This window comes from Clupea harengus, chromosome 10 (assembly GCF_900700415.2).
Source record: "Clupea harengus chromosome 10, Ch_v2.0.2, whole genome shotgun sequence".
In the NCBI taxonomy this organism is placed as follows: domain Eukaryota; kingdom Metazoa; phylum Chordata; class Actinopteri; order Clupeiformes; family Clupeidae; genus Clupea; species Clupea harengus.
Window position 1 is genome coordinate 1,690,627 of NC_045161.1, and position 15,000 is coordinate 1,705,626.

Genomic DNA, 15,000 nt, shown 5'->3' on the forward strand with positions numbered 1-15,000 from the left:
GGACTAAACGAGTGTAAAGCCTGAAGAGTAGAGTGCTGTTCTGATCCAAGACCCACAGTAGAGTGCAGTCTCAGTCTCAGTCTCAGTCTCACTCGGACTCGGACTCAGCAGAGTGTGTCTCCCTCTGCTGGACTCTGTGGGGAAGACACACACGTCACGCCACAGAGTCAGACACTGATATACTGGTGAGAACAGTCCTTCATCACATATCCTTTAGCTCAGTGGTTCTCAAACTAGGGGTCGGCAATAGTTTTTTGGGGGTCGCGAAATGATCTTGCTGCCCTGTGCATCAACATATTAGGCTTTGACATGCTGTATAGTCTATCAGAAATGGTGTTTTCTACATCAGGGTGGATAATGAAAACTGATATCGTCTCAGCAAGCAGTCTCATCATTCAAGATGAAACTGAATTTAGACCTATAATATCCTGTCAAAATGTGTGGGGGGTCGCGAGACTTGGCAAATGGATTTTATGGGGACCCCGGACAAAAAGTTTGAGAACCACTGCTTTAGCTATCTGATTAACTGCAGACCAAAGCTCTTGAACTCAACATGAAATCCTTTGGTTGTTGAGGTATTTGTGTAGAGTGGTTAGACTGGGTTATTATTTAGTCGTTGACGATCATATCTATCGATATACAATCTGCTCATCTGGTTTCATAGAATTAGTTAAGAGTAAGGCATTTCTCGTACAGAATGGACAGTTCTGTAGTAACGTAACAGTTTTACTAGCCTCAGTAGTCAATGTGGCATTTGATAGTCCACAATTGCCCAAATGAGGATTTCCATGTCCAGCAATTTTTTTTCCAAAAAGGATAATAGAATTGGGGTTTTCAGTAAACACACTCTCAGGTCATTGTTTAGGTTTGTTTTGATGCCATTAAGTAAATTAAGTACAATTTTTGTTTAAGTAAAGTGAACTGTTATACCAGTGCATATTGCTAGTGGGAGTTCCTTCAGACCCCAGTAACTGTCAATCAGACTTGGCCCAGAAATGCCTAAGTGAGTTTGAGTTGAGTTCCAAGCACAAGACCCACTCATCCTCAATCCAGTTAAATGTTGGGCAATGGTCTGCCTGGCAATGTTGTCTGACAACCAAATCAAATCCATGTGACTTGTGATGTCGGCTCCTGATTAGTGTACAATTGCATTATCAACCCGCATAAGCATGACTTGAGGATGATGGGGACCATTATGAAGCAGGGTTTTGGATAGTGCACCAGTTATAGACATGGTTTCTAACTGGTTTGGCAGTTCAGTTTGGTTTTCATTTACATTACATTTACATTTAGTCATTTAGCAGACGCTTTTGTCCAAAGCGACGTACAAGGGAGAGAACAGTCAAGCTAAGAGCAATAAAAAAACATGGTGTAACAATAAATACTACTTTACATAAGAATTATCAGAATTTTCAGTACCCAAATACGCATTTTCAATCCCTTTACATCCAAAACTGACTGGATCAGTAGTCCATAATGCTTTTCTGCACAGGTTAACAGTGTGCCGGTGATTGTTACCATGCAGTAAAGTAGCCTGGCTGAAAATAAAATAAATAAAGCAATGTTATGTTTTTTTTAACAGTGCTTCAATGTTAACACCCTTATGGATTTTTATGACTTAGGACTTTACACAAAACAAAATAAGGTTTCTTATTAGGCTATGTTGAGAAAGACCTAACCAGTGAACTAATGTGGTAGTCTTGTCTTTCTAGTTTTTGCTCTTAAGTTCATTTTGACCACACTGTATCACTGGTAAATTAGTTTTTTGATCATCCAGACTTAATTACCTGTAAGATACATCTAATATACGGCTTAAAACAGTGAGAGAGCCAAAGAGAGGCAAGCAACACCGGTGAATCACCAGTGTGTGATTATTTCAATTTTATTTGATTTGAACATTCAGTAGCTGGCAGCATATTTGAGTGTGACAGCAGACAGTAACTAAAAACACCCTGGCCCTCCAAACATTATTTCTGCATTACTTTTGCTATAATCTTTATGAAACAGTGAAAACATGACAGTATTAAGACAATGGTATAATGTACTACTAATACTACTAAGATGTTCACGATCCACCCCTCACCACACAATTGGGTTCGATCCACTAGTTAAAAAAAAACACTTTTTGAAGGGCAAAAAAAGAAAAGACCCATGTTGTAGTCAGTGGGTTTGTGAGCTTTTCATTCTTCCACAGAACAGAACACGTGCCTGTTACTGGGGGAGGGTGTAGTCAGTGTGGCATGAGTCAGTTTCTGTAGCGCCAGAGGGAACTCCATGCCATGAGGGACGATGGGTGGGCATCGACCAGCTGCTACTGTAGATGTTGCGCTGTTGTGACTGGGACCTAATGGAGTCCAGTATCACCCAACCAACAAAGGATTCTGTGTCCATTGATCCTGCTGTATTTATGTTGCACATGGGTAGGTGTTCCCAATGACAAAGAGTATCAATTGCTGATGATGGAGCAGGCTGTTCTGTGAGACAGAGGGATTTCCCACTATTCTTTTTTCCCCCCCTTTTTGGAGCTGGCTACACATTAGGTTTTCAAAAGAATAATGTATAGAATCTGTACTGTACCAGTATTGCATGCACATATACTGTAGATGCCTTCTCGCTTCCAGGTGACTCGGTGCAACAAAACAGATTCTTCCGGTGATAGAATCCCATGTATTTAATTGTATTTAAATCCTTTCTCTCCATCGTTATAATCGGGGATAAACTGAATAGAGGTCTGGCCTGTTTTGCATCAAACTGGATAAAGCTTTACCTTGGGGGTATTCAGCAATTACAGTGTGACTAATCAGACATGTTCAGCTTTTTGTTATTCCAAGGCACCCTGTGTGCCTGAAGGGGGGCAGCCGCCTGGCTGTTGTGCTATTTTAAAACGGGATAAAGTCATCCATCTCTTCCTGCACTGCTCTCCAGGCCCCTGTGCGCTGTGGTCCCCCGGTTATTAATAGAGGGTGGAGATGGAGAGATTCTGCTTAGTCTAGGGCAATAAAGGTCCCACCACAGAGTGGGCTTACTTGTCATACTACGTCTCAAGGCTTTGTCTTTTGTTTTTCTGGCACCAAACCAGAGCTGCTTCTTTTATCATGTTAATGTGTGTGATATTATGATGACATAATGCAGCCATTCGTGGGATCCATTAACTGAGGTTTTCTGTATCCAAATGGACTGTGGTAGAAGAGAGGGAAGGATGGAGAGATGTGCATGTCTGTGTGTGAGCTGGAGGCAGAGGAGAGGAAGGATGGAGAGAGTGCATGTCTGTGTGAGCTGGTGTTTCAGAGGAAGGATGGAGAGAGTGCATGTGTGTGTGGGAGGGATGGCGATAGTGCATGTCTGTGTGTGAGCTGGAGGTAGAGGAGAGGAAGACAGGAAAGGGGAGGGGTGAGTGGATGAGGGGGTTGCACTGCCTCATTCTGATTGGCTAGTTATTACGGCATTCTCCCTGGAGGCTCCCCACAGCCCCCCTTCCTCTCTCTCTCTCTCTCTCTCTCTCTCTCTCTCTCTCTCTCTCTCCCTCTCTCTCTCTCCCTCTCTCTCTCTCTCTCTCTCTCTCTCTCTCTCTCTCCCTCTCTCTCTCTCTCTCTCTCTCTCTCCCTCTCTCTCTCTCTCTCTCTCTCTCTCTCTCCCTCTCTCTCTCTCTCTCTCTCTCTCTCTCCCTCTCTCTCTCTCTCTCCCTCCCTCTCTTTTTCTCTCGCTCTGTTTGCTCACATGCCCTCCTGACTGCCGTCACACAGAGAGAGAGAGAGAGAGAGAGGGAGAGGGAGAGAGAGAGAGAGAGAGAGAGAGAGAGAGAGACACACAGAGAGGGGGGAGAGGGAGAGAGAGAGAGGGAGAGGGAGGGAGAGAGAGAGAGACACAGAGAGGGAGGGAGAGAGAGAGAGAGAGAGACACACAGAGAGGGGGGAGAGGGAGAGAGAGAGCGCGTGCAGAGGCAGCATCAGGAGAAGCATTAGCACTAGGCATCGTTGGTAGCGTGCAGCAGCAGCAAGCAAGCTAGCGTGCTGAGGAAAAGGGCGCTGTCATTCCTCCGTCTTCCAGCCATGAGGACCACCAGCTCGCCATCAGCCCTGCCTGCGTCTGGACCCCTGCTTCTGCATCTGCCACTCCTCTCCGTTCGACACCCTCCTCCTCCTCCTCCTCCTTCTCCTCCTCCTGCACTTTCTCTCTTCTCCCATCTCTGCCCCCACTTCTAGCATCGGTCGCGTGCTCCTGCTCTCTGCTCTTTTTTTCTCTCCTTTTTTTCCCCTCCTGTCTGCTCCTCCATGCCTGGGATCTGATCTTCCATCTGGGCTTCTCCATGCTGTTTCTCAAGCATACTGGAATGGAACTCCGCTGGGAGGGACTGGACTAGCAGGACAGTTGTGTCAAGTCCTTCTCCAACTGATCCCCTCCTGCGTGGCCAGAGGACCAGAAGGAAACCCCCTCCGCAGACACACTAAAGTACCTCAGAAAGGATGTCGGTACCTTGCCTGATCTATTCTACCAAAGGGATGAAATGTGTGTGAAGCTTTGCCACATACAGTGGCCAGAGAAGTGGACCCATCTGTCTGTGACGCTCACTGAGCGAGACTAACAAACAAACAGCCTCCATTTTGCCATCCTCCCTCAGCCTTTCTCTGGGACAGGAAGCTGTGAGTAAAGAGCTGTGCGCTGTCTGGAGTGTGATGTTGTGGTAGTTTCACGTTTCTGTCGTCGCTGGAATAGAAGCGCTCAGCTGGTGCAAACTGTGTGACCCTGTGTGCTTCCTCTCCGTGGCCTTCTCATGCTTCCTGTGGTCTTTAGGCCGTCTCTCTTTCTTTCTTTCTCTCGGGTACATCATCATCATCCTCCTCCCTCTCTCATGTGTTAAATCCCCTTTTCACTCTGTGACTCCTTTTGGAGAGGAAATCAGAATGTGTAAGATGTGTATCGCTGCGCGTCTATTTCACGGATCCCACGCACCCAGCCCCGGCTGTTGCCAGGCAACTGTGCACTAATTTGACAGTTTTTTGGGCGGAAGGCAGAGTCGTCGGAGGATAAACAGGCCTGAAGTGTGTGTGGTCGCCCCGGCATGCTGAACAGGACTATATGAACGACTCTGGCTCTCAGCTTCCTGCTTGGAAAGACATCGCCCAGCCATCATGTAGTCACTGCCTAATATGCTGAACAGCCATCTTTATCCCTGATTTGCGGAGAGTGTTGGTGGCGTGTGTTCTTCTGTTTGGTGCTAAACGTGTGGTGAGCAGGTGTGGAGGGATGTTTATCATCACCCTGTGTCTGGGCACTCACCCTGGTTATTGCTGCATTTCCACCGCCCCAGTCTCAGGCTCCTGTGCCAGACCAGTTGGGAGACCTCTGGGTAGACACTTCACAGTGCGGTGACAGGAGAGGAGAGTTCGGACGTTCGGACCAACCCTAAACCTTTGGAATTAGAAAAGAAGCTAAACTGCCCCAAGCGCTCATTTCATTTCGTTTTCCCAAACAAAACCAAAAACTCATCAGTAATAGTGACAAAAAATGGCTGACAAGACCTGTGACCTCAGTGACTTTACAAACCTCAGCCTCACCTCCCGTGTTGGGGTTTCAGAGGGTGAAAAGGAGACTTCATGTCACGCGACACATGATGTCACCCCAGACAAGGAACTGCCCTCCAGCCTGCCCTCAGTAGTGCGTCTGGCTCTGGAGGAAGGACCCCTCGGGCAAGAGAACATGGAGGAGGGGGTTGGTTTGGGCACAGATCCATCGAACCGAGTACTGGGACTTCTGGGTATGGGCCACCGGCTCTTCGTGCCCCGACTGCTAGCGGTGAGAGGGGAAAGGGATCAGAGAGAAACAAGGGAGTCTGAGAGGAATAACACCAGGAAAGATAAACAAACTATTTCAGGAGTTAGGAACGTGTGCTAAGCCCCTCATTACACTGGAAGCCAGCCATTTCATTTGTAGTGGTTGGATCGTATCTGAGTTGACATACATTTTTGAAAAAGATGAAATTTCAATGCTTAATACTGAGCTGGTCTGGTAGATCTGATGCACACTTTGGGTCTTGAATTAGTGTTGTGGTGCATTGGGGTTTAAATGAAGCTGTGGATTAGCTGAAAGGAATGCTGGGTTTTAATGGTATAATTGAACCTTCTTGAGCCAGAAGATGGTGCTGTTTCTGGTGAAGTCATGATGATGTTCAGCCACGTCCACCTTATAAAGCTGTGGTCTTAACCTAATCAGCTACTTAATTAGCTAATTATTTAATAAACTTTGTGATGGCAGATTTCCTTAAAGCTGGTCTTGTGAAGCATGCTTTGTTTCCTTCCTCCATCAATGGCCATCACTTCTCCATGTGAATGTGTGTCTAAATTATGTGCTTTGTGATGTGATGTGTCTCTGCCTGTACCTCTCCTCTCTCAGACCTCCAAGGAGGACCTGCTGCAGGCTGATTTTGAGGGTGCGCTGAAGTTCTTCCGGGTGCAGCTGCCCAAGCGCTACCGTGCCGCTGAGAATGCCCGTCGCCTCATGGAACAGGCCTGCAACATCAAGGTAGGTGGGGAGCCTGGGAGACACGTGGGGTTATCAGGCAGCCATTTCTGAGACTCTCACACCCAATCACTTAGGGGTGTAACTTTGGTTTTGTGTTTTTTTTCCGTTAATTCGTATTTATTTGATCTTGTTACGATGTCAAGTGCCTGGAGCATTACAGGGAAGGTATACGTTTCATCAGTCAGGCAGGCAGGCGCCCCAGGCAAGGTCTGTTCCAGAGTTGACTTCTGTTTGGCCATCAGATGTTGAAGTGTGTGTGTCCAGTCGGTATACTTGCGCCATCTTGCTGACTTGATAAATATCCGAGTAGTCAGCTGTCATCTTCACTGAAGCAGGCTGAAGTAGCAGTAGAGTGTGTGTGTGTGTGTGTGCGTGCGTGTGTGTGTGTGCGTGTTCTATACATGTATACGTTTGTAGTCAGCTGTCATCTTCACTGAAGCTGACAGTAGCAATAGAGTGTGTGTGCGTGTGTGCGTGCGTGCGTGCGTGCATGCTTGTGTGTGAGTGTGTGTGTGTGTGTGTGTGCGTGTGTGTGTGTGTGTGTGTGTGTGTGTGCATGCATGTTCTATGTATACATGTGTGTGTTTTTCCAACCACAAACAAGGGAATACACATCACTCCACTTGTTGGGGTTTTCAGCTAATTAGATGATTTGGAAGTCGGGTCAAAAAGGATGATGCACTGTTGAGCAGTTGCATTGGTGTTAGCTCTGTGCCCTGTGCCCTGTGCCCTGTGCCCTGTGCTGTATGTACCAGCTCTGTGCCCTGTGCCCTGTGCCCTGTGCTGTATGTACCAGCTCTGTGCCCTGTGCCCTGTGCTCTGTGCCCTGTGCCCTGTGCTCTGTGCCCTGTGCCCTGTGCCCTGTGCTGTATGTACCAGCTCTGTGCCCTGTGCCCTGTGCCCTGTGCCCTGTGCCCTGTGCCCTGTGCCCTGTGCCCTGTGCCCTGTGCCCTGTGCCCTGTGCCCTGTGCCCTGTGCCCTGTGCTGTATGTACCAGCTCTGTGCCCTGTGCTCTGTGCTCTGAAGTGAAAGCAGAGAGTGGCTCTCCACAGAGGTCTGGGGGGTGTGTGTGTGGAGGAGGGTGATGTGTGTGTGTGGACGAGGGTGATGTGTGTGTGGACGAGGGTGATGTGTGTGTGGAGGAGGGTGATGTGTGTGTGGACGAGGGTGATGTGTGTGTGGACGAGGGTGATGTGTGTGTGTGGAGGAGGGTGATGTGTGTGTGGAGGAGGGTGATGTGTGTGTGGACGAGGGTGATGTGTGATGTGTGTGTGGAGGAGGGTGATGTGTGTGTGGAGGAGGGTGCTGGGTGATGTGTGTCTGGAGGAGGGTGATGTGTGTGTGTAGGAGGCTGCTGGGGGGGTGGGCATTGAGAGCTCATGAGGTCCTACTGACACGGGATCAGCAAGAAGCTGCCACTGCAGCAGTTTGTCTCATAAATAAGTGTTCACTTGTGTGTGTGTGTGTGTGTGTGTGTGTGTGTGTGTGTGTGTGTAATTGTGGTGAAGGAGGTAGAGTCTCAGAGGACTCAGGAAGGAAGGGAGAGGAGTTTGAGTGATTTGAAGCTAGATAACCCAACCACTGTCACACAACCACAGCTGTGGTGCACTCACACACACATCCTCCCTGCCTCTCTCTGTCTCTCACTCATACACACTCACTCTCTCTGTCTCTCACTCACACACACTCACTCTCTCTGTCTCTCACTCACACACACTCACTCTCTCTGTCTCTTACACACTCACTCTCTGTCTCTCACTCACACACACTCACTCTCTCTGTCTCTCACTCATACACACTCACTCTCTCTGTCTCTCACTCATACACACTCACTTTCTCTGTCTCTCTCTGTCTCTCACTCTCTCTGTCTCTCACTCACACACACTCACTCTCTTTCAACTCATACACACTCACTCTCTCTGTCTCTCACTCATACACACTCACTCTCTCTGTCTCTCACTCACACACACTCACTCTCTCTGTCTCTCACTCATACACACTCACTCTCCTTTCAACTCATACACACTCACTCTCTCTGTCTCTCACTCATACACACTCTCTCTCTTTCCACTCATACACACTCACATACATCCTCCCTGCCTCTCTCTGTCTCTCACTCACACACACACTCTCTCTGTCTCTCACTCATACACACACACTCTCTCTGTCTCTCACTCATACACACTCACTCTCTCTGTCTCTCACTCATACACACTCACTCTCTCTGTCTCTCACTCATACACACTCACTCTCCTTTCCACTCATTTTCAACTGCACCACCCAACCCGATGTGTTACTGGAACAACTTCCTCTCACCTTCATCCCCCATCTTAAGTTCATTGAAGTTCATTGTGGAAGTTAAGAAATACCTCTCTATGTACAGTATAGTAATTGGTTGTGTGGTAACGTACAAAGATAGTTTCATTGATATGTTGATGAAGAGGTGCAGGGATGTGTTGCTATGTGATTTGGTCTAGTTACACACAGGAAAAGGTGATGAATACCTCATGCTATTGGCTGGGGCCAAACCTCTGTCCCATGCAAGCACCATATAGAACCCTCAGTGCAGTATTCCATGTCATTCTATAAAACAAATCCATGTATTGACCACGGTTTATTCAGCGTTATGTCATCGTTTCACGTTAAACTAAATGCCATGTGGTCCACTACCAGCCATTTAAAGGTTGTATAAAGTAGGGATAGGCCTTTCAAGCAACAATACTACTCCCGCCTCCCTGCGTGCAAGCGCACACACACAAATACTTCATTCCAGCTCACAGTGAAAACCATTTCTTAGGCTTTATTTAGTATTAAGGTGTCGTGGGGGAAGGGATGCTAAATGTTTGAAGTGGAATCGGTAATCGACCCCCTGGCGACCTAGTGCCATAAACAATAATCTTCTGACACGCTTGCAGTGGGAATCACAACCATTAAACTAACCATTAAACTAACTAACTAACTAAGTAACTAACCCTTGAATTACCGTGTTTGAGAAGGGGGAGGGGGTATTTTCTTCCCTTTCATTCACTACATTGATATCAGAGTCAGCCCTTGCTCCACTGAAGTCCTGTTACTCCTCTCAGGATTGTTTGATGTCTATATGAAGCCATTTCACATCATCCATAAGTGGTTGGGATTACTTTCAACCCAAGACTGCCTTTTATTGGTGAGCTGATTTTGAGAAATTAAACTTTGCTTCAGGCTATTGCAATGAACAGTGTTTCCTGGTTAATATGGTTGTCTAGTTGATATGCTAGCTAGCTAGCTAAGGAAACTTTAAAAAAAAAAAACTCAAACAGGTTTAAATAGTAGAGTTCAATTTGCATGAAATTATAGCTTATGTTATCTAGTGTCCTCAATTTATGAACTTCTGTAGAGTTCATATTTACCCATACTATCAGCTACCAGCTGTTAAGATGGTTCCCTGAGCTAGAAACAGCTAGGTTTACACACCTCCTGCGGAGGTTTGCACGCAGCATCCCATTAAATAGGCTACAGTCGGGTGGGAATACACAACAGCTGCTCATTTAGTGTTATGGAAGACTGAGGATGAATGACAATCCGTTATCTCCCCCTTGTTGTTTTCCCCTGGTATATGAATGGGATTTGGATGTGAAAGAGGGACCTATTCACACTCTACCTGGCAGAGTTGCTGTGCACCTTACTAACTTCCACGTGGGAAAGTACGTTCCCATGTATTAACAGCAGGGCAGCAGAAATTGTACAAAATGAATGTATAAACCGCCGTTAATACGGTGAGTATAATAACAACAGGGTGCACTAGAACCATCATACCAATACAACAGACCAACAGAAGTGTTGCTCCCGCTACCAGGTCCACATACTTTAGCGTCTTCCTTTTCATACCACTACAACAGACCAACAGAAGTGTTGCTCCCGCTATCAGGTCCACATACTTTAGCGTCTTCCTTTCAGAAGCCTCCTCTAATGCATCTCCAATGGGGATCGTTAACTCAGTAAAGTAAGCAGTGCGCTCATACTCAGAATACAACACCACGTCCGGTCTCAAAGCAGTCACAACAACACACTGTGGAACTTGAAGTTGTCTTCCGACATCAGCCAGCACTCTCCAGTCTTAGCCCCGGTTACCAGTACTGGTTGTACACGTCTGGTGTCCACTCTTCTGCCCCTCTTGCACAAAAAGCAATTCTACTGTCCCTGTCAATAACTGGCAAAAGAGTTAACCTCACATTTATTCTCAAACACGCAGATGATTTTAAAAGCTGATCATGTCTCCCTGGATCAGGCTAGTTGTACACCCAGACAGAATATGTCTTCACCCACCCTCTGATTGAGGGAGGAGTTATCATCATAAATGGGTCCAACAATGAATCGAATGCAGTTAATGTGTCCATAGCCCAACATGTATCTCCAGCTGGTCTTCCTTATGGAAGTGCAAGTGCTCCATAGAGCTCAACCTTTACCCATACACGCTCTTCAGGTGCGGGGTGTGGGGTTGAGCTCAACCCTTTACCCATCCACGCTCTTGTGGTGCTGGGTGTGGGGTTGGTGAGGTCGCTGTTTGAGAAACTGGAAAAAAATAAGTTACTTATTTAGAAAAATGATTTGAAATGAATAACTGCCTCTGAACTATTTCTGCACGGGCAGTTATCCTCATGGCATTGTGTTTTGTAACAAAATCCTTTGATGGTGAGGCTGTGGGGTTGAGCTCTACCCTTACCCATACACGCTCTTGTGGTGCGGGGTGTGGGGTTGGTGGTGATAGACCTGACAGGCCTGTGTAAAAGCCTCTTGTGGTCCACTCCTCTATCCATCTGCCAGTGCTCCCACTCCTGCATGACTTTCTCTCTGCCTGTTGATTTTTAACTACCGTGTGAATCTGAATACCTGTCCAGCGGAGGTCTGTGGGTTAGAGAGAACAGCTGGAGGGAGGGCCTTTTACTGCCACAAGGAGAAACCATTAGACCGAGGGAAGAGAAGGGCAGCAAGAGAGAGCTCTGGGTGACACATAGGAATCGGCATGGACAGTCCAGTGGAAGGCTGGTTGGAGCTCACAGTAGTGGAGGTGTTGGGACCCTAACAGGATTGACCTGTTCCTCACTCCTCACACTCTCTAGGCAGGTGGAACCTGATGTTTTGAGCTGCATTTAAGTACCCGAGGGTGAGAGAATCAAAGGCTGCCAATAGAGAGAGAAAAGGAGAAGAAGACAGGGAAGGGGGAAGTGTGACGAGTGTGTCTGTGGGGAGATGCTGATGAAATGAGCCCCGCTGTGAAGTCATCGGATTTAGAATGTTTCACACGCTTTGAGGTGTCAGTCTTGCTCATTTTTTCTAGCATTTATATTTGCATAAATTGATGCCTTGGTCAAATTTAGCAACACAGATTTGACCCTGTCCCTTTTTTTTTTTAGAAGATTCTACTGCTCATGAAAAGTCTGTGCAGTTGTTTGTGTCTGGTTGGTGGGTCTTATGTGCCTCTCAGCATGTACTGTATGTTTACTTATGTGCGAGCTTGTGTGCCTGTTCTCACGTGTTTGGATGTGTATATGAGTGTGTGTACACTTGGGTGTGTGTGTGTGTGCGTGCATGTGTGTATTTGTGTGTGTGTGTGTGAGTGTTTGGCTCTCTGGGAGGGGATGTTCTATTAGAAACGGATGAGAAGAACTCCCTGCTGCAGCTCTCTCATATGTGGACTTTATGAACACACAGCCCGTGTGCGCCGGAGGCTACAGATCAGAGACCCAGCGCTCATATTCTCCACTGCTAGTGGAGCCATTTCACTATTAGTTTGTGTCATTTCATTTTTCTCCTGCTCCCATGGCCGACCAAGACTCCAGAGGAGAGCGGGATGGAAGGCAGTGGAGTTAGTTCGCTCTGATTTTTTTTGTGTACATTTTAAAGAGGCTCAGCTCGGGCTGCTAATCAGCTTACGGAGCGCTGGAACTCACTGGCACCTGCTCGTGGCAAAACAGGGCCGCCGACTCCGTGTGCCAGTAATAAGCCGCGCTGACTGCCGCTCCTCTCTCGGGGATTAGGGGGAAGGTATTCGAATTTTCACTACCCCTGAAAAACATATAAAAGAGACTTAGCATTCCGAGGCGACCCCAAAACATCGGAGGGGTTTAGGAGAGGAGCGCACTTCAAAGCCGAGTCAGACGAGGAAACGACTCGCTAGGTGTGTGTGTGTGTGTGTGTGTGTGTGTGTGTGTGTCTGTGTGTGTGTGTGTGTGTGTGTGTGTGTACCTACCTGCAGTCAGGCCCACACATTAAAACCCTGTTAGTCGTTAACCCTTTCCTGGGCTGAGGAATTTGAGATAGGAAGGGAATAGAAGAATGGACACGGAAGAATGGAGCGACAAATACAGTGAGAGAGAGAGAGAGAGAGAGAGAGAGAGCTCGGTACAGGGAGCACACGCCAGCGAGAGATAGAGAGGCAGAAGTGGTGTGGTTAGTGCAGGAAGGAGGCCAGGACGGACAGACGGACAGACAGACAGACTCCTCAGCTGATATGAGGAGAGATAAAGCAGCTCCCTCCTCCCACTGAAAGCCCTGAGGAGGTGGGGTGGGGAGGGTCCAGGCGGACGGAGTGCACTGGAGTGGAGTGGAGTGGAGTGGAGTGGAATGGAGTGGAGTGGCTCACACAGACCCTCACAGTGTTCTGCAGAAAGACTGAGTCATTACTGTCCGTCTGACAGGAGAACACACTTCCCCTACCGCCCGCCACTCACAGCGCTCTGTGGTTGGGTGTGTGTGTGTGTGTGTGTGTGTGTGTGTGTGTGTGTGTGTGTGTGTGTGTGTGAGTGAGTGCGTACATGTGGAGCTAACAGAACTTATCAGTGGAAGACCGCAAGGAATGTGCTGTGCAAACTGAGTGAGGACAAACGTCAGAGAACATGAAGAGAAGGACGTGTGTGTGTGTGTGTGTGTGTGTGTGTGTGTGTGTGTGTGTCCATTAATGTATAACTGAGGGAGAAGAGCAGAGGAGGGGGGAGACACAGAGGATGAGAGCTGCCTTCCTGTCTTCTGTGGCCCATTCAGTGTTGTTGTAGGAGAGAAGAGGTCCTCAGCTCCACATCACCACACACCTGAGCGAGCAAGCCACAGACAATAGCAGGTGTGTTTGTGTGAGCGCGCACACAAGTGTGTGTGTTTGCGTGTGTGTGTGTGTGTCCCTGAAGGCTCTCCCTCTTGCTTTCTTCCCGCCCCCACAGGGGGTGTGGTCTGTCTCGTGAGAGACTGCCAGAGTAGCTTCTCTCTCCTGTAAGCGCCAGAGCCAGTCGCGCTCTCTCTCTCTCTCCCTCCCTCCCTCCCTCTCTCTCTCTCTCTCTCTCTCCCTCTCTCTCTGGAGTCAGTCAGTCAGTCGCCTCGTTCATTCACTCTCCCTCGGTCGCACAGCAAGATGATGGAGGAAGTGTCCATCACGGTGGCGTACGACGCTCACGTCATCAACCAGATCTGTGAGGAAGACTTCCTGGCCAACCTGGTGGCAGGATCCAAGCCCCGATACGTGGTAAGGTCTGCGTTCGGGTCACAGGAGGCTAACAGATCTCTCAGAACGTTCTAGTGTGGTTCTGTCTGACTAGCACTGAAGCAGAACTCAACTTTCAAGAGTAACAGTGTCAACCTCTCTGTGTGTGTGTGTGTGTGTGTGTGTGTGTGTGTGTGTGTGTCTGTGTGTGTGTGTGTGTGTGTCTGTGTGTGTGTGTAGCTGCACAGATAAGTCCCTGTGTGGTCCTTAAATGCCTTTCCCTTTCCCTCTCTCCTTGCAGTCACCAAAACGTCTGGAGAGTAATATCATTACATGCTGTCAGTTTTTTTCCAATTATACCTTAATGTGGACTCAAAGGGAACTCTATGCTTGTGTGTGTGTGTGTGTGTGTGTGTGTGTGTGTGTGTGTGTGTGTGTGTGTGTGTGTGTGTGTGTGTGCGCCAAGCTGGTCTTCAAATTATAATGTCATTTTGCATGTTGTGACCCAGTTTCTCCTGAACTGGCTGTTTCTGAGTCCTCTCGTAACAATATTTCAATATTCAAACTGCATTCAGAGGGGGAGCTAGCCGATGGTGTCACACTTCAGAGCAATCCCACCTTACTGAAATATGCCAGAGAGGAGACAGAGGTGACCAAGCACACAGTATGAACTACATCCACGCAAAGGCATACAAAGGACAATGACTTGAGTAGAGTTTGTGATTTCTATGAAAATACACTGGTATTTTCCTGGTCAAGGCAACTTTATTTTTTTATGTGTAGTCATGTCATTACATTCCTCCATTGCCTTTAATGTTTAATGACATATCAAATATAAAATATAAAATATCCACTGTACAGTGTCATAATTCAGAAATTATGCTGTGAATGTCACTTCACTGTCACAGGTCTTGCTTGATGGCCATGGCAATGGCAGGCAGACATTTTGAAATGGAGTTAAACGTAATATAGCCTGAATGTGTTTCAGAAATATAATCTTACTCAAATTGAGCTCTGTTTTTTTTTCAAAG

The 15,000-nt window shown here is 47.5% G+C and overlaps 1 protein-coding gene across 1 annotated transcript in view; it reads left to right on the plus strand.

The window, feature by feature from the left end:
- rabgap1l (RAB GTPase activating protein 1-like) overlaps positions 1–15,000 on the plus strand; it is a 116,594-nt gene that overhangs the window by 88,030 nt on the left and 13,564 nt on the right. Inside the window, 1 exon segment of the mRNA XM_031574948.2 lies at positions 6,391–6,519. Coding sequence (XP_031430808.1) covers positions 6,391–6,519 — 129 coding nt within the window.